Raw genomic sequence first — 25,913 nt, 5'->3', positions numbered from 1 at the left:
GTATGCAATTTTAAATGATAAAAACAATAATTACTCCCAGGAAATATTTGATGATTTGGTAAAGAACGTTGGTAATAAGGCATTTCTACTCTTTCCAAGATTTCTAAGTTATTATTTTGAACAAAAATTTGTAGAGAAAGATGCAGAATTACCCAAACAAGGTGTCTCTTTCAAAATAAATTGTTTAACAATTGAAACATTTTCAAGAATGATGACACCAATAAAATTAAAAACAAAAATGCCTGAGCAGGTTTTAGAAATTGCCACTGATCCTCAGGCAACCTCTGCTGAGCCCACTGCTCCAGGTGATCAAAGCAGCACACCCACTGCTTTGAAACCCACACCTGCCACCACCAAAAAGACCAAAAGAAAAACATCCAGAAAACCCACCAAACCCAAATCAAAGGCAACTCTGGAAGATGAGATCCCAGAGTCAATGCCAGTGACAACACAAAAGTCACAAGTAACCACTGCTGCTACTTCCTCACAGCAGTGGAAGAAAGATCTCAACCCCAGCCTAAAACTCCTCCTGCATCCTCACAAAAGGATCAGGTTGTAACCACAGGGTCTCCACAATATGAAGCTCTAGATCCACTCGGATCTATCTTCCACAGTCCTGATCCCAAGGACATGTCTCTTTAAACACCCATACCCTCACCAATCATATTACCACAATCAATAATACCCCTGTTGCATGCAGTTGATATGGCACAGACACAAACCAGTTCCTCTCTATCACCCATTACTGAGAGTATACCTCCACAAGTGACTGGGTCTGATGCTTATACCTCTACTATCCCAGCAACAGTTGAGGAGGTTACACCCCCTGAGTTACAAGTAACTCTCGGTGGTAGTTCAAGTGGAGCAGCAACTACAACTGATGGATCAACAGATCTTCAGTTGGACAGTTGTTACATTACTAAGACTCCCTTGAAGGCAATTTCTTCCATGGCAACATCGGTAACCACCAGTGAGTTAACTTTAACCACCGGTACCATCAAAGGTTTATCGGTTGCTGAAGAAAGAAGTCCCCAGTACCAAGAAAAAGGGGCATCAATGGATGATTTTTGGGACTCTATTCCTAAGTCACACATTGATACAACCACCACTGGTGGGGATTCAGATGATCCTGTTAAATCAGGTGATGATTCAAAGTATAATGAATTGACGGCCAGAGCTGAAAACTTGGAATCTTCTGTTGCCGAGATAAAAGATATGGTGCAGCAGCTGTTAGAAGCTCAAAAAGCACAATCAACTGTTCCTCCTGCTCAAGCACCTGCTCCACAAGCATTTGCTGCAAATGAGCTATGGAATATCTTCCAACCATGCTTGAACAACAACAACATATGGCTGATCAAAAGCATGCCATTCAAGTAAAAATGTTGACCAACATGGTGGAATCAAGGTTCAAAGACACTCAAGCAGATATCAAGGCAATAAAGGCTAGCATACAAAAGACTGCCCAGAGTGAAAAAGTTCCATCTACCATCTTCTTCATGGATACACCCCTGGCAGATAATGCCAAAAAGGGGGAGAAAATCAAGTTGAGAAAAAGGGTATAGAAGATGGGCTGTACATTGAACCAGAGGAACCCAAAACCTCAAAAACTTCAACTCAAACAGCTGATACATCAGTAGTTACAAAAACTGCTGACTGTAGCCAAACAGCTACCATCTCATCAACACACACACCTCCAACACACACCACCTCAACACAAATCATCACAACTACTGTTCCACCACCATCTGTGTCTAAAGCACAAAAATCACCATCAAAGCCAAAAACTACCAAACCATCATCACCCCCTGCCAAAAAGCAGAAGACAACAGATGTTACAACATCTGTTGTAATGGCAGCAGTGGTTGAAGCACCAGTTGTTTCAACTACTGCTAGTCAACCACTGATCACCACCCAAACAACTGCCACAATAACCCCTGCTCAAAAGCAGAAGACATCTGCTGATACATCAGCAGTTGTGATGACAACAACAGTTGAGACACCAGTTGTTCCAACAGTTGTTAGTCAATCATCCACCACTGCTCTATCTTTTCTTATATCACAACCACAGCTCTTTAGCAGAAAAAGAAAGCCAATCACTGCCATTGAAGGGATACATGATCCAAATGCTGCAAAGTATCCACTGGAACTTGAAGCCATCAAAAATGAGACGAGACAATTTTATACAGAAGAAGATCCTTCAAAAAGAAAATTCTCCTCACTCGTAGGCTACATAGCACCCGAAGATATTAATGATTATCTCAAGATAAAGGCAAGGCAAGCTAAAGTAAAAGCCAAGGTTGACAGTGAAAAAGAAAGTCTAAGCGAAGAAGGCATTGCTAAAAGACTGGAGTTCTACCTTACAAAGGTACAACAGATAGAAGAATTTGCACAAGAGCTAGAAAAGGAAAAGGCTGATCAAAAGAAGAAGTTAAGAGAACAACTTCTAGCCTTCATCATGAAAGAAAAGTTCTATCCTGCTGAAGAAACAACAGTTTAAAGAATGGCCATTAGTAGCTCTAAAGCATGAGGCTGAAAGGATCCAAAGAATCAAGAATGATCCTTCAAAGAAGAAAAATGCTCCAAACTGGAGTAAATACAAAAAGCTCATTGCTGACCTCACTGCTGAATATAAAGGAAAGAAAAAAGAGCTAGTGGATGCTAAGATGGACACTTCTGAAGCCATATCAAAATGGTCTAGGCAGCAAACTGATGAAGCCTATGAGAGGCTAAAGAAAAAGAAGAAAACTTCTTCAGATGCTTCAAAGAAAAGAGAACATATGATGAAGCTTGAACAGAAAATTGAAAACCTCAAGACAATGTTAAAATCAGCAGACAGTACTACTCTTGGGTCAAACCAAGATGAAGGCAAACAGCTGACTGAAGAAGAGGTCAAAGAAAAGGAAGCAGAGTATCTCAAGGACACCATCATGAAAATGGGTCTAAAAGAAGATAGCTCAACAAGAGTTCAAAACCTTTTTAAGAAAGTTTTGAACAGACCTGCATCACCCAGCACTGCAAAAGGCGAGACAGAAATTGAAAGACAAGAGCTTACTGAACAAGAAACTGCAGAAGATATAGCTGCAGCAGACAAAGTCATTGAAGAAGCTTTCAAAAGAATGTCTGAAAGTCTGCAGGTGTTTTCAAGGCCATCATCCCTCAACTCATCTGAAAATAAGTCTCTCCCAAGAAACCCACTTGGCTTTAAAATACTAAAGTGGATGTCTGATCAAAAGACCCACGTATTGACCCTGGTCAGAGCCAATGGCGAAGTAAAGTACATATCAAGGAAAGAAGCACTAGGCCTTAGTGTTGAAGATTTGCAGGATCTCCTTGAACTTTCACTGTGCAGGGATGAGGATGACCAGAGTGCAAAGGAATTTGAAGCTGAATTTAAAGAACAAGCTAAGGCACTCTTGATGAGTAATAAAGGTCCTGAATAATGAAGGGTTTTGGCATTATCTGTTCCAGGGGGAGATTGTTGGGATTGAACCCTACCAGAGGAATAGATAATGTAAAGCCAAAACCGGATCACATCAGTGGACTACCAATAAGCAGCAGTTTACTCTTAGCTCTCCCCTTGACAGTGGTATTCTAACAGCTGATGGATCTTAAGTGCTGCTCAACTACAACAACTGATGAATCAAACACTGATGATACTCAAAAGACTGCTGAAGATAAACTCTGTTTGCTCTATCTACTGCTGTGTTCTAAGTACTGCTGAAGACTCAAGTACTGCTCATTCAAAGACTGATCACCTTTTGAAGAAAGCACTGATGTTCAAGTAATCAGTGCTTAGGCTATAACAGTGGAACGTGAAGCAGTAGTTATCTCTAGATAGTATTATGCTGATTATCAGATGTTGTATATCAGTAGTTTGTATAGAACAGTGTTTATAGTTTGTTAGGTCGTTAGATGTCACTATCATGGTGACGTCAGCTAAGGTACATCAGTAGTTTGGTTTGCCTATAAATGGAGCGGTACTCTGTACTGTTACATTCGATTCGTTTTGAGTGAGTTCTCCTCCTCAATTCAATCCTTTCATCTTGTGCAACCAACTCTGGAGTATCAGGCTGAGGGAGAGTTTAGTATGTAAACATGTTGTAATCATTTGCTTTGTACTTTAATCATTCGATTCAATGAGAAGCAATTGTTTACAAAACTATTTTCTCTATATTGATTGTGTTTACAAAGTTTGTTTTCATTTCCGCTGCACTAAATCTTGTTGTATCATCATTGATTTGTCAAAACTAAACAAACAAGCACAATCATGTCAGTCTCGGATCCTAACACTCTGGCTTGCTCGAACAACCAGAAACTCCGGGATGTTATCTTATTATCTTGGCATTGAGGTTGCGCATGAAGAATTTGGTATTTCAATTAAACAGAAAGCATATACCAAGAAGAATATAATCAAAACTGTTATGTTAGATTGTTACCCAACGAAGTGTTTATTTTAGAATTGGGGATGAAGTTAACTACAGATGAAGGGGGTATACTAGTGGATGCTACGAGGTATAGAAGACTTGTTGGATGTCTTCGCTATATGTTGCATACGATACTGGATTTATCTTACTTTGTTGGAATTGTGAAGCGCCGGTTGTAGGAGAATTCTATCAGGGAGAATTCTATTAGGGGGAGGTGGTCATCCCAACTACCACCCAAGTCAATCACACATGCCCTAAGCATGTCTTCCAAAGTTTGAATAGTACGCTCACTCTGTCCATCAGTCTAAGGATGGTAAGCCATACTGAAGTTTAATCTTGTGCCTAAGGATTGCTGAAAACTCTTCCAGAAGTGAGATGTATATCTAGTATCTCTATCAAATACAATAGATACTTGCACACCATGCAGGGACACAATTTCGTCCACATACAATTTATCCAATTTAGCCAATTTATCAGAGCTATTCTTCTCCTTGATTGGCAAAAAGTGGGCTGACTTCGTCAACCTATCCACGATGGCCCAAATCGTGTCATCGCCACGTTTGGTTTTGGGTAACTTGGTAATTAAATCCCTAGTTACCATTTCCCATTTCGCATTTCCACGTGAGAATCTCAAGCTGTTGTAGAAGTCCTGACAGTTTTTGATGTTCAGCTTAAACTTGTGAACACGTTAAACACTTAGCTACGTAGGTGGCTATAAATTTCTTTATACCCATCCACCAATACTTTTTTCTCAGAACTTGATACATTTTGTCACCTCCAGGGTGAACAAAATATTTAGAATTATGCGCTTCCTGGAGGATTAGATCTCTAAGTCCTCCAAAGATTGGAACCCAGATTCGATTTTTCAATCTAAGGATTCCATCTTTTCCCGATGAAAACTGACAAACAATTCCACCCAAACCATCATTAGAAATATTAGCCTCTAATAAGGCTTGCTTTTGCGCATCCAATAGCTTCTCATTTAAGCTATTCTTGAGTTCAATACTCTTGGCGTTAACCCGGATCGGCTTAACCCTATCCTTGCGACTTAGTGCATCGGCAACCACATTTGCCTTGCCGGGATGATAGCGAATCTCGCAATCATAATCATTTAGAGTCTCCATCCAGCGGCGTTGTCACATATTCAGATCTTTCTGGTTAAACAGATGTTGGAGACTTTTATGGTCAGTGAAAATAATACACTTCGTGCCATATAAGTAATTTCTCCACAACTTAGTGCAAATACAACGGCACCCAACTCCAAGTTATGGATGGTGTAAATCCTTTCGTGCACTTTTAATTGCTGTGATGCATATGCTTTGCCTTTCTTCATAAGCACACAACTCATGCCTGTATGCGAGGCATCACAATACACAACAAAATCCTCAATTCCCGAACCAATGTCTTCATACTTAAATGAACCGAACCAAGCAGAGCACCACGTTTACAACCGAGCCTCAAATCAAATAAGCATATTCCGAGCAATTTCCGAACGAACATGAGCACTTTTAACGGACCTATTTGTATTCATATAAAAAATAATTTGTTTATTATAAGAAATTTATTTATTTATTATTACTAACACTATATATGAAAACTTTTCTATATTACCTTATTCTATATCGTTAATAGAGAAAAAATCAATCATAGATATATGGTTAGTATTTACTTATTTATTATTATTGTTATTATTAACTTTTATTTTATTAGTCAATACTAGTATTTATTTAACACTTATTTTTAATTATTAACATTTTATTTATGACTTTCAAAACAAATATAAGATGTGATTTTGGGAAAGACACCGTATCTTTTGAACATACAATAACATCTTTTAATCATTCATGTAGTAGTGCCACCAAATGTATTACAACAAATTACTGCGTTTATTTAACTTATTCAGACTTAACACTTGACAAAGTATACAACAAATTAACACGTACGGTGATCAACTATCATCCCTTTATTACACACAAAAGCAACAATGATGTCTTCAAGTAGTAGTCTCCAAACCATCCCATAAAATATCCGTTACATACTCCGGCGACGAACTCCAAACAAATCAGCCACCACCCGCCACCCAGACTGCCAACTCCATTCCAACACTTTCAAATGCCCATCGGGCATTAGTTTCATATACTGAGCCGATGATGCTAGCGGCACCCGAATCACACCATCCGGACGACTCGGCTCGGCTGAATGAATGAACAAAGCCAAACTTCCATTGAGGAACCTAACATAACTTCTTTGTTTACTTCTATCAGGCCCATTGACCACATACTTGTAATAAACTCGACGTTGTTTTGTTTCAAGATAACCAAACAAACCCTTATTAGTAACCTCAACAGAATACAAACCTTTCCTCCAATTTGTTGAAGAAACACTAGCAACCAGCTTCTGTCCTTCAAACAGTTTTTGCCCAGGTACCAAACTGTCTGTCGGGTGATCAAAAGATTGTTGGTTCAGGCCCTGGTTATAAACACACACACTTGAACAAAGTGTTCGACTATTTTTGTATTAACTGAAAAATAATTATGAGAGCTACATCTATTTAGACTTGGACTTCAACTTAAATAGAAAAATAAACATGCAACAACTAGTCCTACATGTACGTAAAGAAAACAACCTCCAAGTCTTCCACTATCCCACGTGTTCCCCAATTTACTTGCTAAATAAACGAGCCATATTCCACCTAAATCGGCTGACCAATTCCTCACTTGACCCACGGTCATTTTTCTATCCAACCCAGTTTAGATCCGGCCCGCTGACCCGTACCCGGTCGACCCATCACATCAAGATTATCCAACATTCACCCCCATAATCTTGATGTTGGTTCTTTCTAGCTCTCGTTCATGCTTCTCTTTCTATCGGGATCATTGTGATTCTTTCTTGCTAATTGTTTCGAATCTCCTTGCTGACATGCTATTCGAACCAGACGGGTCAGATTACTTGCTTAACTTGCTAACTTCTTGCTAAAACATGCCTGCCTCTTGCAGTTAGTTCTTGCTCTTCCTTGCTTTCATTTTCTTGCTAATGTTCGATTGGAATTTTCCAACCAACCTTTTGTTTTGTTGTTTCATGGCTATTACCAAAATTCAAATGAACTTTGATTTTTTCTTTTCATACACCATACAAACACCACCATTGTTCTCCTTTGAAAACAACAGCACACATCAGCCACGTCTCTCTTTTTTTTTATCACCACCTCTTTGCATGTACCTTCTTCTTCTCAGTCTTCTTTCTTTGAAGGTTCGATCTGGCTTTTTCTCGAACAAACCGCGGTCACGGTATTCTCCTACGGTCTTGGTATAAGCTTTTCTCGAACAACAGCACACATCAGCCACGTCTCTCTTTTTTTTTATCACCACCTCTTTGCATGTACCTTCTTCTTCTCAGTCTTCTTTCTTTGAAGGTTCGATCTGGCTTTTTCTCGAACAAACCGCGGTCACGGTATTCTCCTACGGTCTTGGTATAAGCTTTCTTCCTGAAAGAAACACTTTGTTTCGGTCTACGTTCTTTCTCTTCCGGCAAGAAGAACTGCTTCGATCTTGGCCGTTCGGTCTGTTACGGCTTTCGTTCTTCTTCTCCAGTAACAACGGTCTTCTCTTTCTTTTCACCAGCGAGTTCTTCGGTCTTTCTTTCAAGCCATTCGGTCTATTACGGCTTCGGTCTTTTCTCACTGGTCTCTTCTTTCTTATGCCGGTATCTCCTTTCCGGCAATGGTCTCTCTTGGTCTTACGTTCTTTCGGTCTGGTCGGCAGCAGCCACTATCCTCTTTCTCTTTCTCGCGGCGCTGCTACGGTCTTCTTTCGCATTCTTTCTTTCTGGCGACGACTCTTCTTTCTCACGTCGTTCGCGTTCTTTCTTTCTGGCGACGACTCTTCTTTCTCACGTCGTTCGCGACTTCTTTCTTCTTACTTTGCTGATTTCAATCAGCCATTCTTTCTTTCTGTTTCGCTGACCTAGATCAGCACTTTCTTTCTAGCGATTGAATCGCCTCTTTCTTCTTTCTTTTCATTCTTCAGCCCGGCCTATGCATTTCTTTCTCTGCGGTTTAGAGGGCTGCACCCCCTTCTCCGAACACGACTCTCAAACCAGCACTCGTAGCTTGACGACCTTGCTCTGATACCAATTGTTGGTTCAGGCCCTGGTTATAAACACACACACTTGAACAAAGTGTTCGACTATTTTTGTATTAACTGAAAAATAATTATGAGAGCTACATCTATTTAGACTTGGACTTCAACTTAAATAGAAAAATAAACATGCAACAACTAGTCCTACATGTACGTAAAGAAAACAACCTCCAAGTCTTCCACTATCCCACGTGTTCCCCAATTTACTTGCTAAATAAACGAGCCATATTCCACCTAAATCGGCTGACCAATTCCTCACTTGACCCACGGTCATTTTTCTATCCAACCCAGTTTAGATCCGGCCCGCTGACCCGTACCCGGTCGACCCATCACATCAAGATTATCCAACAAAGATTGCCAAACAATCTTCTTACGAGCATCAACCAATACTAGGTTTCCAGTATCGGTTATTTGCATGCCAGTAACTTGTTTTCCAGCTGTGTTGGTAGACCAAACAAGGCTACCATCGGCATCACGGAGCACTAAATCTCCGGCTTTGTTAAGGTTTAGTTTTGCACCGAGTTTAACAGGATGGTTTCGGTTTGCTGACCAAACAATTTGAGGGAACGCGATAGCCGGTCCAACAATACCCGACCCGCTGTTGGTTTGGACTATGAAGACTGCGAAGAGGTAAGTGTCGCAGGTCCCGTTGCAGTAGAACCCACAGGCAAACTTAAATCCGAATGATCCTCTAAGGAGGATGGCTCGGACCGTTGAGCCGTCTGTGAAGGTTACGGAGTGGGGTGCGGACTCTTTGTTGGTCCATGTAGTGGAAAGTTTTGCGGTAGGGTAGTCGAAGGGCTGGGCAGTGACTGAGTAGCAAGATGAGATGAGAAAGAGAGCAAGGAGAAAACTAGAAATTAATGGTGTATTCATGGCTGATGAATAGAATAGAAAGAATTGAAGATGAATGCATATGAAGCCTTGTATTTATAGGATTCGAAAAAATGTAGTCGGTCGTTTACTATTGTAATTTAAAGTATCCTGATATTGAATGGACAAAACTGTGTTCGGATCTCTTGTGGTATCAACCTTAGAAATCTGTTAAAGTCTTCATCATCCAAACTAGTGTTTTCAAGTCTGTAATAGATAAACTTAAAACGAGTAACACATAGTTTAGGAAATAGGTCTTTAGTATTATTGATCCAGAAAAAAAAGCTTAAAACTAATTTAACTCTCATGACCAAAATCAAAACTTTGATTAGGTTATGACTAGGTTTAACTAAAGATTTAACTCAAACTCCTAATTAGATAATAAATAAAACCCCATAATTATCTAATAATAATCTAATTAGCTATTATAAATCACATACAACTCATTTGGTTTATCTCAAATTGGTTTAATTAATTGATTACTTGAGACCAATATGCATGTGCTCGGAACCGGCCTATCATCGCAGCCCGTGAGTTCAAGCCAGGGCATTAGCCGGTATCGGCCAACAATCACCACTAATTTTAGACTTGAAATCTGGAGGTCTTCAACACAATGTAGGTCTCGCATTTATGTATACATGATTCTCACGAGTGGCTTAGTCATTGTATCTTGGCATTGCTCATCTCCACAAATGTACTAGATCAAACCCTGTTTATCTTCTATCTCGATGTAATTTCTAGTTTTTTATTATATATTAAGAGAATAAAAAATAAAAATAAAACATGCCCCTTCTTGACACATTTTCGAATGAAAAAGTATCTCATGTCAATATGCTTGCTTCGACCATGAAATATCAGATTTTTCATAAGTACTACACTGGATTTACTATCAACTCATATAACCACTTGTCGCACTTTTCTTCCCGTGATTTCACTTTAAAGACCTCTTAACCAAATGGCTTAACAAGCGCAGTCGTGGTAGCCTTGAACTTGGTTTCACAAGATGATAAGCCCACCATCTTTTGTTTATTAGAAGATCATGTAATTGGTGTATCACCATATATGCCCCACATGCTTCACAATTCCAACAAAGTAAGATAAATCGAGTATCGTATGCAACATATAACGAAGACATACAAGTCCTCTATACCCCATAGCATCCAACAGTATACCGCCTTCATCCTTAGTTAACTTCATCCCCAATTCTAAAATATTCGTTGGGTTACAATCTAATATAGCAGTTTCGATTATATTCTTCTTGGTATATGCTTTTTGTTTAATTGAAATACCAAATTCTTCATGCGTAACCTCAATACCAAGATAGTAAGATAACGTCCCTCTGGCTTGCTCGAACAACCAGAAATTCCTGTCTGGAAATGGGAGAGGATTGCGATGGACTTTATCACCAAACTTTCCCGTACTTCTTCAGGTCATGATAATATTTGGGTGACCATTGACCGATTGACCAAATCCGCTCACTTTCTCCCCATTCGTGAAGATTACAAAGTCGAGAGATTGGCTCGTATCTACACGTATGAAATCATTTGTTGTCATGGTATCCCCATTGACATCATTTCTGATCGTGATGGTCGCTTCACGTCTCGTCTTTGGCAAACTTTTCAATCCGTTATGGGTACTCTTCTTAACCTTAGCACCGCTTTTCATCCTCAGTCTGACGGACAAACCGAACCTACTATCCAAACTCTAGAGGATATGCTTCGTTCATGCGTAATCGATTTTGGTGGCAACTGGAATATACACTTGCCTTTGATCGAATTCTCGTATAACAACAGTTATCACATGAGAATTCAAATGGCACCTTTTGAAGCATTGTATGGTTGTAAGTGTCATTCGCCTATTTGTTGGCACGAGATCGGAGAAGCTCAAATCACCGGTCTCGAGCTTATACAAGAGACAACGGACAATATTTTATAGGTTCGAGAGAACTTGCTAAAGCCAGAAGCCGACAAAAGAGTTACGCTGACAAGCATCGCAAACCTTTGGAATTCGTAGTTCGTTTTGGTAAGAAAGGGAAACAACCCTAAAAAACACCCCTAAACGCTCTAGTTATACCCCGAATACTCGTAAACGGACACGTATAACTTTAATTTTAACAAAAAAACAAATAAAACAAATAATACTGGTCACTCGCGGGCCGTGAGCAAGATCTCCAGGAGTGTCGCGGGGCGCGACCGAGTGTATGCTGGAGAAACCACAGCATGCCACGTGGCACGACACCCGGATGACATACACTTGTGACTAACCAAGACTAAGCCCTAGTCTAGTCCCTCGTGGGCCGCGAAGGGCCGACCACAGTGGGTCGCGGGGCGCGAGCCACCCCTGATCAGCCTATAAAAGGGGTCGAAGGCCTCAGTCTTCAGTCGCTCATTTTCTTTTTCTCTCTGTCCCTATTATAGCAAAGTATTGCTCGATATAATACCCCTAAAACACGAAGCTCTGCCTCGTTGTAAGTATTTTAACCCCAATCACAAATCTGTTACCCTACCCGATTGATCTAGGGCTCCGTAACGCATGTCGAGGCTCTACCTGACTAAGTTCGTTGGAGTTCTGTCTCGTTTTGTATGGATAATGTAATTTGGGTTATTTTACTAACACGTGTGCGTTGTTTATTTTTAATAGACTATAATCAGGAACACCACCAGGAAGCTATAGAAACACCTAAGTCAACAATGTGAGTTATTCTCTTTTTCTACCAAATTGTTTTACCAAAACCTTAAATGTTTTAAATTATACTTACCGTGATTGAGTCTTTGTATTCTACAATTGCAGCCGGTATGTGGGGTTTTGTATACACTACTTGTATTCTGTTACTATTGGACGACGAGTTAGCCAATGAGTAACATGACCACCGTCATGGAACTATGAACATGACAAATACTGAATGAGTATAAATGAGTATATTGGTATATATAAACATTGTAATCGCTCTCAATACTGTAAAGGTATAAAAGCTTGTTTTGATTAAACTGGGATGCACTCGCTAATATTTTTTGCTGACAAAATCTTTTTAAAACGCGTTTTAGATAACTTAATGTGAAGCCAGTAGAAACCAGTTATGGAGCACTGAAAGTTTAAAGAAGTGGCTATAAAAGTTACCTAAATAAAAAGGAGATTATGTTTTCAAATAATTAGGATTTATCCCAATAAATGTATTATCAATGAAACTTGAGTTTTATACCATTTATTTATTATAAAGTTTGGTGTTTTGAAACTCTGATAATATATCCTAACTACGGTCCTGATGTCTCATTTCCGCTGCCAAATTAATAAACACCAATACCATCTGGCTGGCTCGCGGCCTCCCACTCCCGGGGTAGGGGTCGGGGGTTGCGACAAACTCGCACCTCGCTACGTAGGTCCTTTCCAGATTCTCAAAAGGATTGGCAAGGTAGCGTATCCACTGGACCTACCTGAAGAACTCAACAACATTCATCTAGTCTTCCACGTCTCAAACATAAAGAAATGTCTAGCTGAAGAAGGACTTCAAGTTTCACTCAAAGATCTTCAAAGTAACGAGACTTTGCACTTCGTGGAGAAACCTGTCGAGATCATCAAGGTTCGATGGGAAGGAAAACGTGGCGATAAGTTTACTTGGGAACTCGAAAGTGATATGAAGGCTAAGTATCTGCATCTGTTCGTTGCATCTTCCTAAATTTCGGGACGAAATTTCTAAAGAAGGGGAGACTGTAACGCTCCGCTTTTTCGCAACATTCCTTAGTTAGAAAGCTTATCTTGTACTTCTATTTTTGGAAACTTGTATTCATATTTCATTGTATCATTGTAAAATCCGAGACTTTGATCATAATAAAATTCATCATTTCTTACAATTTATGCTTTACTTATTCATGCATGCTTATACGTTTAAATTCATTATACATGTGATACCTTATTCATTGTTCTTGTAAACACGTATTAAACTTGCAAATACATATCATACATACACAATTTATACACTTTTCACGCATGTTTTTACATCACTGAATGTTTACGATACTTATTCATGATTTACATACTTGGTTGTATGTTTAGTATACATAAAATCACCTTCTACTATGCCTTTTATACTTAAAACACATCAAAACATAACATAAATAAACATTAGGGACTGAAAATGACAAAAATCAAATAAGTTTCGTGGCCGAAGGCCGTCGCGCCCCGCAACCGGCACCCAGCTCCTCCGTCGTGGCCCGCCAGGGACCAGAATCTGCAGAAAATTATAATCAGCTAAACTATTGGTCATTTGTGTGTTTCTTATGGTTGCAACTACCTCTTAATTACACTTAACTCTTACCCTAAACCTCAACTATAAAACCCACACATCCTAAACTCATTTTTCACTTTACAAACACTTCAATCTTCACTAAAACACTCTCAAATAGCAACAATTCTCATATTATAATCAGAAAGTTCAAGACTTTCTAAGTGAGTTCTAACTCAACTCTCTTACACTTCTCTACTCATTTCTTCTTTCTTGGCACTTGGATAACCTCTAGGTAGGGTTTCACAAGATTACTTAGGTAATCTAAGGTGAAACCTCACCATATTTGAGGTCCAAAGTACCTTAAACTTTCTATTTTGTGTTCATCTTCTTGTATGTTCATTTTATGTTAAATAACTTGACGGAATCTTGTTCCCATCAAGCTCACAATCAAGTCTATGATTGTGGGTTTGTATTAGGGTGATTACCATCCAAGTTATGAATTCAAACGCTCACATATTTTCTATTTATACTTACTAATCAAATGATGAAAACAAGCACAAGTCATCATCTTCCATATGATGAACTTGTGACTTGTAAAGTGTGAACAAATGGAGGCTTTGGCCTTCCAAACTAAGTTCCACTCCTTCATTTAAACACTTTTATAACTTGTTAGATTAGGTTTACGTTATTTTTATTCATGACCCTCCGACCATCTTCATGATGGTGTGTGTAGTGGTGAATTTTATAATGATGTTTTCTAACCTTCATGCTTAACATAAAAGATGCTATATGACAATACGTGATTGGACTTAGTTTTAGGATGTATTATTACTATATAAACTATATATAATTATATAAAACATGGCTGAGTTTGTGGTGTTAATCAAACCATAATTAACCATCATAAACCTAAGCTATTATATCAAAGACTCTAGAGTTCTTGTAATGATTCCAATGGGCAATTTGGGACCCATGAAACCACTAATTATGGTGTCATAAACAAACTCTTAGAACTTGGATATTAGTTTCACATATACGTACTTTTTGATATTTAAATTCCGAATCCAAATCCTCCTTTATCATCCGAATACTCACACACCTATGTTTTCTCGTGTAGGAGAACTCGGTGTTCCATCCTCAAATGATCAACTCTTCACGGAATTACCAAGTGGATGCTTGCAACACCGTGAGTACACTTGACCCGTTTTCCTTTTTACACAATTTAGGTTATAACATGTTAACTTACAAAATACGCAAACACACACACAAACATACTTTAATCTCTCAATCCGTTATACATGCTTATTGTTATGCTTAGGTTCATGCTAGATACATACATGTGTTTTGTCATTAACTTAGCTAGCCCCAACTTAACATATTTTGCACTATAGGAGTTGCACGCCGCACGTCAAGGTATTGTTAAGCTTATTATTCATAAACAGTCTCGTCACTTTAGTGGCTAGGGATGCATATAATTCTTGTGGATACTTGGATTTGACATTTAGTATTGCATGCTAGTTAACCTTGTATACAATTTTGCCATGTGGATTCGAGTAATTCTTTATATACTTATGCTATGTATATACAAACTTGTGTACACGCCAATGCTTTTGCGTTGAACCATTATTTTTAACATGTTACAGGTTGATGATGATGCTCCATGATGAATCTAGTAGGACGACTTAGAAACACGCTCAAAATACTAGATTTGAATATTTTGTTATGTTATTGTTGTTGTATTTTGCTATTTCAATGTTGTACTTGTATTTCTTTCATTTTAATTGAAAATTTATGATTCCGAATGAAATCGGTTTTGAACTTAATTATTGTTACATAATGTTATGAAGTCTTTAAGCAATCTCGTTCATCTCACTCCGATGTTTCCGCCATCGGTTAGGGTGTGACTGATTGGTATCACAGCCATAACTATAAGGAATTACGTAGAATTTCCATGTTCGACCTAGTCTATAGTAGGTACCATACGTTTGACCATTCTTGCTACTTGTTTAAAATGTTTATTCTTCCTTTTTGCTTCTTCCTCTTCTTTTTTCTTAATACTTACCACATGTCTTTCCTAAGACATTTTACATAATACACTTGAAGACTTGAAGACGCTCGTAATACAAACGAGATGAATTTACCAAAATAGGTGTGAAACCCATAATTTGGTAAACGACTCTCATCCCGCTTATTCTATTTTTGCACGAAATTACGACATCAAGTTAGGAGTGAAATCCACATCTTGATGGTAAATTTCCAATTCTAATTCTAGTGGACCCTCGTCAAAGTGTCGAAATTAATTTTGACCCGACGAGTACCAACCACACTTAGGGTACGAAATTGTCAAGTTAGTGGTGAAACCCGCATCTTGCCGATTAAGTCCCATTCCTCGATTTTCAATCCCGCCAAAGTTTCGTTTGTTTCAATTGATTAGGGACGTGTAGGAACTGTAAGTGTAAGATACGGTTAATCGCTTTTCGACGAGAATATCTTACTTATAGACCAAAGCATGTTTCCCTAATTTGAAAGGACTTTCGATTCACTTTGGAATAGTTGAAGTCTCCAAACCCAAAACAATCCAATGTTTTATTGAGACTCTTTTTTATGTTACTTCAAGTTATGTGTGATTTTATACTTGTTACCCCATTCATTTCAAAATCGATACACGATTCGCACGTCTCTCGCAATCAAAAACAATAATAATTCTTGTGAACAAACTAAAGTTATACTCTTTTACTCATTCATACGTGATATACCTTGTGAATACTTGTTGCATACATGCAATTTATATGAATCATACGCGCCACATGATAATTACATGCTAATACATGAAAAAACTTTATTTTGAATTAGGATCAAGTCTTATTCTTTCCCTCTCTTTCGATTCTTTAGATGTATTCCCACAGTCTCTTCAAGAAGACCAATAAGGGTTCTAACTCCAACTCTAACATGATGTCAAACAAAGAATGCATGAAGTTCATGGCTAAGGTCATACCCGACATCGTTAGCAAGATCCAACCAAACCCTGACTCACCCCATGGTTCCGTCGATTCGAAGGTGGGAACACCTAGAGCGACGTTCCAGTTTAAGCAGTTTATGGCCTGTAAAGCACTTGAGTTCACTAGCAATGATGGTGCCACTGCCCTGCTGAACTGGTTCGATTCTATCGAACTAACCTTCCTTCAAAGTGGTTGCCCTGACAACCTGAAAACCTTGAACGCTACTGGGGTGTTCCGTTCGAGAGCTCTCGAATGGTGGACCTCCGAGTGTAACAAGCGAGGAAGCGACGTCGCTCACGCCTTGCCCTGGATGAACTGAAGCAAGTAATGAAGGACGAGTTTTGTCCTCCCCACGAGCTTGAAAAACTAGAAAATGAATTTATGAATTTGAAGCAAGTTGGGAACGACAACGCTGGTCTGACAGCATGCTTCAAACAACACAGTGCTCTCTGCCCTTGTCAAGTAGACACTGTCGAAAAGGTCGTTTCCAAGTACATCCGTTGCCTTCCACCCACCCTGATGAACCACGTCGTTTCTGCCTCTCCCCCAACCCTCAAAGATGTGTACCGTTTAGCCACTGAACTCAACAACAATTGCATTCTTCATGGAACCTCCGACAAGGTTTCATCGAAAAATGCATACCAAGCTACCACCGACACCACCACTGTTGAACCCTCACCCTTTCAGCCAACCAAGAAAAACAAGAACAAGAAACGGAAGACTTCTGGTCAAAACTGTGTGGTTGTTACTCTGCCAAACCCTCAGCCTATTCAAACAGTAGCTGTCATCACCACCACTGAACCACCAAAGAGAAACTACATTGGGCCGTATCCCAAATGTAACCATTGTTCGTACCACCATCCCAATAGCACCCCATGTCGCAAAGACTAGTGAAGGCTTTCTTTTATTTATCATGATGTATTGTTATTCCAAAAGTCCATGCATGGATATGTCTTCTCTTTTAGTCCCTGTGAGGACAAGTATTTCCTTTTTAGTCCCTACGTGGACAAGTACTTCATTTTATTTCAAAAAGTCATGTTTAAGTCAAAGTTTCAGTGGTGAAGACCTCGAGCGCATGAGTGGTGAACACCAGGAGCGCATGAAAGTGAGCCAAAGTGGCGCGCGCGCACCAGAATGCCTGTCCTGCGTGCGCGCGCGAGAGAGAGAAACTTCCAGACATTTAATGACAGAGCAGCTTTATTTAAGCATTTGAAACAGAAGAGTCAACGGTTTTGGCTAAGAATTAAATGACGAATTAAAATGAATTGAAGACGTTTAATGCACTTTTTTCCTCTCATTTAATTCGGTTTTGGTTGTTTCAACGCAGTTGCTGTATAAATACATCATCATACCCACTGCAGAAACACACCAGCAACAACACAGTGAATGCTTACAATTCTGTGCAAATCTCTGATCTTTTTCTTGCTCTTTCCAAGTTATTCTTCGGATCCTCGAGCCAGCTCTGGCGGTACTACTGCTGTCACACCCCAATTTTCGGTTTATGCGGAAGCATATTGCGAGGTGTGACGAGAGCGGCAATCGTTACAATCAATCGAGTAAACAACATATTAAAACCATAAAAAGATGTTCATCCATACATTTGTTTTGAAACCATTATTTACAATACCAACATCTTGTTTGGAATTAAAACAACTACAACATTAACCACATTATTCAAAGTTTAAAATAGTTTCACACAACATAACAATTGAAAACGGATGACATCTCAAAAGCTTGCGTTCTTGATAACAACTTGAACATATTTTTCCCAAAGTCGTCCACTAATCTCCTGTAATACATGTTAATTTTGAAAACGTCAACAAAAGTTGAGTGAATTCATGTTATTTTGTTTTCGCATCAAATGAGTCTCCAAAACATTTGAAGTAGTAAAATTCGTTTTTGTATGGTATGATGAAAAATCGTATGATCATTAGTGTTTTGCAAGGACACTAATATGTATGCCAGAATAGGAGGCAACCAAACCTTGAAAATTTATCGTGTGTGTCAACGACACTAGTTTGGACACAAAGGCACTCTTAACGATCGTGGTTATCGTTGCCGTTAAGAGTGGGGCTTGCCAAAACCCAAATAGATCTATTCATTTGTTCCTCGGTACTTGTTTATTCATTAATGGTCCCTTTATTTTAAACACCTATCTACATGTGATCAAAATAGTTTCATCGTATCATCATACTATTTGTAACATGTATACATCCCCGAAAGTTTAAAACTATAAACATTCAAAGTAAAAGGGGAGACATGAACTCACAGATTTGCGTTCTGTGTAAATCTCTATTTGATTCCTTGTTCGTGGTTCATTACTCAACCTACAAGTGTTCTAATCTCATTAGACACTTAGGTTTGTGTTTGTTTATCGTACAAGTATTTCATCTTGTATTTCGTTTTTAGTTTCTCGTAATTATTTGCTATCTTTATTGTGTTTTCGTATATATATGACTTCCTTGTATATATATATATATATATATATATATATATATATATATATATATATATTCTGTTTGATTTGTTTTTGAATGGGCTTAATTTATGTATTAGATGTTAAGTCCATTTTGTGTATTTGGTGTCTATGGGCCTAGCCCAAATTAACTTGTAGGAGTGGGCCTTAGCCCAAAACTCTTTTGTAAAAGTGGGCCTAGCCCAATTTAGTTTATAATTGTGGACTTATCCCAAATAAGTTATGTAAGAATGGGCCAAGCCCAAATTATTTTCCAAAAATGTATCTAGTCCATAATAATTTACAAAAATTGGGTTTTTAGTCCAAGTATTTTGTTGGGTGGGCTTTAGCCCAATTTTGACTAAAAATATATTTTTAGTCCATTGTTTTGTAAAAGTGGGCCTAGCCCAAATTTTATTTATGAGAAATGGACTCTAGCCCGATTTTATTTATGGACCCTTTTTTTAGTTTACAAGATTTCGGGCTAGTAAAAAATAATAGTAATACTTGTATTTTTATAAAGAGTTAAATGTCATTTTAGTCCATTTGGTTTGGGCCATTTTGCCTGTTTATTACTTATGTCATATATGAACCTTTTTAGTGCATAAGTTTTTTTGACGGCTCCTATTTTGTTATGACCATTTTCTATGTTTCGGCTTGGTTTATTCGTCTCGTTTGTCCCTTTCGTGTCGTCCATCTCGTTTTTACCTTTTGTTTCGTTTGTGCCATTTTATTTTGTCCAAAAGTCCATATTGTCTAATAGTGTCCGAATTTGTCCATTTGTGTGTTCGTGTCCAAGGATTGACATTTCATTTCGTTTTTCAAGTTCATTTGCATTTGGTCCTACTTGAATTAACATATAACGTACACATCAAAAAATATATATATACTTATGATACTTGATGAATATTTTTGAAAGTACATATTTTATCCAAAAATATATACTTGTCACTTTTGTTTAGAAATCCTTTTATAATATATGAATTTGTAACTTTGTCCAAAATTTGTTTAACCATGTTCAAAGACCTCAAATAGTTGTTCTAGTTACATACTTCTTTGTTTTAACAACTTTTTAAACATAACATAATTTATAAAGTTTTGCCATAGTTTTGTTTGAAATATGGATTTTTCCCCAAGTTTCTATAAAACTTGTTTTCAATTTATTTCAACACAAAACATCATCAAATATCAATATCCATCAAAAATTGTCAACAGAAGTAGCATGAACATGATATAGTTCTTAACTTTCCCGAAAAGGAAACTTTATTCCTTATTTTTGCCAAACTCCCTAGTATCTTGTTTCATCCATGAACCATATGAGCATGTATTCTTGAGTTTGAAGAATGAAAGGAGATGAAGTGAAGGGGAGTTTGGTCTAGCTGATTTTTGGAAGAGAGAGAGAGAGGAATGTGGTAAATGTTGAAGGTTTTTGGGGATTATGGAAGGTGGTGGACTGTAGAGAAGGTTTTAGTTCACATTGATTCTTGCATACAACACTAATCATCATCTCCTTGTCCCAACACAACACATTAGTGATGATTGTGCTTACGTGGGGGACCCACTTAGGACCGAAAATCAGCTATGGGGGGCGGGGGAGGGTTTGTTTATTTTTTTATAAAAACTTTACTTAAACTACAATCTTTAGGAATTTTTAGAAATTTGAAATTTTATATAAAAATATCTACAAGGTTTTAAGCTCTAATATTTTAAAGTAGTGTGACAATAGGTAAAATTAGTTCACCAAAGTTTTTAGTTTGTAGTTCGGGAGAAAAAGTCGGTTCGGGTCCTGTACCGAGTTAAATGCTGACACCGTGTTTTGTTTGAGTAAATACACGACAAAAATTATTTTTGCACATGTTTTATTATGCAAATAATTAATCCAAGTTTTTGGACTAAAAATTTTATTATTTTTGACACGGTTTCGGTACCGGCTTTGCTGTCTGGCGATTTACTAAACTAGCCGTACAGCTTAACGCAATAAAATCCAATTGCAAATTTTGTGTCGTTTTTAATACCCATTATATTATTTATCTAAAATAATATTTATTTTCGGGTTTTCAGACGGTTACTGTTTTGTTCTACGGAATGCTGTACACTTCCACAGGATTGCTGTATTTTTCTGTGGACTTTGGACAATTTCGTTTTTAATTGGGATTTTCTAAATAATAAGGCACATATTATTTTTGGACAAAGCTTTTTATAGAATATTTTTGTAGACATATCTGTATGTCTTGTTTTCATCGTTTCAGACTATACCGCGATTAGTACTGACAAGTATCGTTTATTCACGTTCCAATTGTTAGTCTAGGATATTGTTTCCAATCGCAACAGATTTGTTATCATAATTCACTATGATTTTTTTTTTTTGTAATTCCTAGACTTTTAAGACTTTAATAGTTGAAATAGTTGTTCAGGTTGTACGGAATTACCGGAATTTTGCCGATTGTCACATTCTCCCCCTGTAAAAGAAAATTTCGTCCCGAAATTTTAGGTTGCGTTACTCTTTGTTGGGACTTTCTTAAACAAATGAGGGTACTTCTTTTTGATTTCTCGTTCCCATGTGAACTCGGGTCCTCATTTCGAGTTCCATCGGACTTTAATTAGTTTGATACGCCTTCTCCTCGTTTTATGAATTTTTTTAATCCAAAACCTCAACAGGTTCTTCGATGAAATCGAGTTTATCATCTACACGGATTTCGTCTGGGGGAATAATAAGTGATTCATCCGAGAGACACTTTTTCGAATTCGACACATGGAAAGTGTCGTGAACGCTACTGAGTGTTTCTGGCAGTTTTAACTTGCAGGCGACGTTTCCAATCTTTTCCAAGATTTCGTATGGTCCTATGTATCTCGGGCTAAGCTTCCCTTGCTTACCGAATCTAGCTACGCCGTTCCACGGCGAGACTTTTAGCAACACCTTGTCTCCAACCTCAAAAGACAATGGTTTGCGGTGTCTGTCCGCGTAGCTTTTCTGTCTGTCTCGATCCGCCTTGATACGGTCTCGAATCTTGAATATTTTATCGGTAGTTTCTTGAACTAACTCAGGACCTAACATTTTGTTTGTCGCCTAGTTCCGCCAAACATAGCGGAGATCGACACTTGCGGCCATATAACACTTCGAATGGTGCGACTTTAATACTCGTGTGATAACTGTTATTGTATGAGAACTCCATTAAAGGCAAGTGAGTATCCCAATTTCCACCTAAATCCATCACACAAGCGCGCAACATATCTTCTAGAGTTTGAATTATGCGTTCGCTTTGGCTATCAGTTTGGGGATGAAAGGTCGTGCTCAAATTTAATTGGGATCCGAAGGCCTTTTGGAATGACTGCCAAATCCTTGATATAAAATGACCGTCTCGGTCAGAGATTATCGACACAGGTACACCATGTCTTGCTACAATTTCTTTGAGATAGATTTCAGCTAACTTCTCAGTACTATCTTTCTCACGATAGGCAAGAAGTGAGCTGACTTGGTTCATCGGTCGAGGATTACCCAAATCATGTCGTGACCACGAGAAGTCCTAGGCAATTTAGTTATAAAATCCATGGAAATATGTTCCCATTTCCAGTTAGGGATTTCGGGTTGTTGTAGCAATCCAGAAGGTTTTTGGTACTCAACCTTAATTTTAGCACATGTTAGACATTTTTCAACATATGTCGCAATATCACCTTTGATATTAGGCCACCAATAAAATTCCTTGAGGTCGTGATACATCTTATCTGCTCCAGGATGTATCGAATACTTGGATTTATGAGCCTCATCAAGAATTAGGCCTCGAAGACCACCAAAATGAGGAATCCAAATTCTGTTCATGAAATATAAGGCTCCGTTCTCTTTCGGCTCTAATTGTTTTTCCATACCTCTAAGCAATTATGCTTTGAAGTTTTCATCTTTCAATGCTTCTTGGTGAGCATCACGAATTCGAGAGGTAAGGTTGTTATGAATTGTGAGCCTGAAGGATCGCACACGCAAAGGTTTAACTCGTTCTTTTCGACTTAATGCATTCGTGACAACGTTCGCTTTGCCCGGATGATATTTGATCTCGCAATCGTAGTCATTCAACAATTCTACCCATCTTCTTTGTCACATATTTAACTCTTTCTGGTTAAATATATGTTGAAGACACTTATGATCTGTGATTATCGTGCATTTGGTTCCATAAAGGTAACGACGCCAAATTTTTAGTGCAAATATCACTGTACCTAACTCTAGGTCATGTGTGGTATAGTTCCTTTGGTGTATCTTTAGTTGGCGTGATGCGTATGAAATAACTTTCTCCCCTTGCTTCAACACGCATCCTAACCCTTGTCGTGAGGCGTCACAATAGACTACGAAATCATCTGTACCGTCTTGAAGTGATAGAATTGGTGCATTACAGAGTTTGTCTTTAAGCAATTGAAAAGCTGCTTCTTGTTTTTCTCCCCATTCAAATTTCTTATCTTTTTGAGTGAGAGAAGTGAGTGATTGAGCAATCTTTGAAAAATTATCAATAAATCTTCGATAATAACCATCCAATCCAAGGAATTGACATATTTCGGTCGATGTCTTTGGTGCACTCCAATTCTTTATGGCCTCAATTTAGGATGGATCAACGTGTATGCCTTTATCGTTGACTACGTGTCCAAGAAATTGAACTTCACGAAGCCAAAATTCGCATTTAGAAAATTTTGCATACAGTTTCTCCTTTTTCAACAACTAGAGAATAGTTCTAAGATGGTGCTCGTGTTCGTCTTTGTTTCGTGAATATATCAATATATCATCGATAAACACTATCACAAATTTGTCAAGGTAGGGTTTGCACACGCGATTCATTAAATCCATGAACACCGTTGGTGCATTTGTTAAGCCAAACGGCATGATAAGGAACTCATAATGACCGTAGCGAGTTCGAAATGCCATTTTTGGAACACTTTCATCTTGAATCCTGAGTTGATGGTATCCTGATCTCAAATCGATCTTCGAATAATAGCTCGATCCTTGTAGTTGATTGAATAGATCATCAATCCTCGGTAATGGATACCGATTCTTGATTGTGAGTTTATTCAGCTCCTGATAATGTATGCACATCCTAAAACTTCCGTCATTCTTCTTCATGAACAACACTAGAGCTCCCCAGGGTGAGTAGCTTGGCCTGATGAAACCTTTATCCAACAACTCTTGAAGTTGTGTGCACAATTCTTGCATTTCCGAAGGAGCTAATCGGTACGGAGACTTTGCCACAGGTGCGGCACCTGGAATTAAGTCTATTCGGAATTCGACTTGTCGTTGTGGGTGCTCTCGGCAAGTCTTCTAGAAAGACTTCAGGGAATTCCTTCGTAACCGGGATTTCCTCGAGTTTTAGCTCCTTGGCCTTTTTGTCAACTATGTGTGCTAAGAATGTTATACATCCAATTCGTAGGCACTTTCGGGCTTTCATACAGGAAATAATTCGTAATGGCATTTCGTTTTTCTCACCGTGAACAAGAAGTTTCTCGTTATTAGGAAGGGGGATTCGAATGATATTGTCGTAACATACGAATTCGGCTTGGTTGGTGGATAGCCAATCCATTCCAACTACAATATCAAAACTACCTAGTTGAACGGGCATTAGGTTAATTTTGAATTTTCGTCCTCCTAGTTCTAAGGAACATCATTTAACAATTTTATCGGATTCAATCACTTTTCCATTCGCTAATTCGATAGTGAATAGAACATCTAGTTTAGTTGACTTAAGTCCAATCATATCTTTAAATTCTAAAGAAATAAAACTAAAATCTGCACCGGTATCAAATAAAATAGAAGCGAAATGTTCGTTGACAGGGAACGTACCGATGATTACGTTGGGATCCTGTCGCGCTTCTTTAGCTCCAATCACAAAGGCTCATCCACGGCCTTTGTTTTCTTTGGGACAGTCCTTCCTTGATTTTGCCCTCGTTCGATATCGTTTTTGCTACCTCCTTCTTTCTTAACCACCTTGTTGTTACCCCAGCATTTTTCGGTGCGGTGCCCCATCTTTCCGCACTTGTCACACTTGATAGTTCGGCAACTACCCGTGTGATGATACCCGCATCTGTTGCACTTTGGTGCATTCCCCACATAACCTTTCGATTCCGTTTCTGCTGCTGCTACGAATGCCTTCCCCATTCTCTTTGGGGGGGGGGGGGGCGTTCTCCTTTTTCTTATTGTTCGATTGGGATCCCTTCTTGAATTGTGAGAATTTCCGCTTATTGTCATGTGAAGTGGATTCTACTTGTTTTTTCCTTCGTTTTCTCAGTACCCTTTTTGTCAAATTTATTCATCCACTTCACTTCTTCGGTTAGACTAACGGAGATTGTGATGGCCTCAGTGACTGTGGTAGGATGTGAAGACGTGACTATACTTCGGATCTGGGGTGCCAATCCCCAAATATACCTTTCAACTCGTTTAGACTCCGGAGTTACCATATAAGGAACTACTCGTGAAAGGTCATGGAATCGTTGTGTATACCCATAAATATCTGGTCCGTCCATTGTTAGATTCCAAAACTCCGTTTCTAACATTTGTAACTCCGCTCTCTAACAATAGATCTCTCTCATCATCTCCTTCAGTCTATCCCATGTGATGGCATAAGCGGCTGCGTCTCCCAAAATTTGTACTTGTAGATTCCACCAAGACAAGGCTTCAGCCATGAACATACCCGAGACATATAACACAGTCTGATTTGGGGTACAGTTGCTCATGCGAATGACAGAATCCATTTTCTCCGTCCAACGGACGAATGCCATGGCACCATCCGTGCCATCAAAATTCAAGGGTTTACAATCAAGAAATTATTTATACGT

General features: G+C 38.6%; 2 protein-coding genes across 2 annotated transcripts; both read right to left on the bottom strand.

The window, feature by feature from the left end:
* Positions 1–8,830: 8,830 nt before the first annotated feature.
* Positions 8,831–9,436, bottom strand: LOC110897281 (G-type lectin S-receptor-like serine/threonine-protein kinase At5g24080). Its single transcript, XM_022144033.2, has one exon. The coding sequence runs from the start codon at positions 9,434–9,436 to the stop codon at positions 8,831–8,833; it is 606 nt and encodes a 201-aa protein (XP_021999725.2).
* A 12,311-nt stretch (positions 9,437–21,747) lies between these two features.
* On the bottom strand, positions 21,748–22,164 carry LOC110898093. Its single transcript, XM_022144825.1, has one exon. The coding sequence runs from the start codon at positions 22,162–22,164 to the stop codon at positions 21,748–21,750; it is 417 nt and encodes a 138-aa protein (XP_022000517.1).
* Between the last annotated feature and the right edge of the window lie 3,749 nt (positions 22,165–25,913).

Source organism: Helianthus annuus, chromosome 13, assembly GCF_002127325.2.
Source record: "Helianthus annuus cultivar XRQ/B chromosome 13, HanXRQr2.0-SUNRISE, whole genome shotgun sequence".
Taxonomy (NCBI): domain Eukaryota; kingdom Viridiplantae; phylum Streptophyta; class Magnoliopsida; order Asterales; family Asteraceae; genus Helianthus; species Helianthus annuus.
The sequence above is the reverse complement of the archived record's forward strand: the minus strand, read 5'-3'. Positions and strand labels throughout refer to the sequence as shown.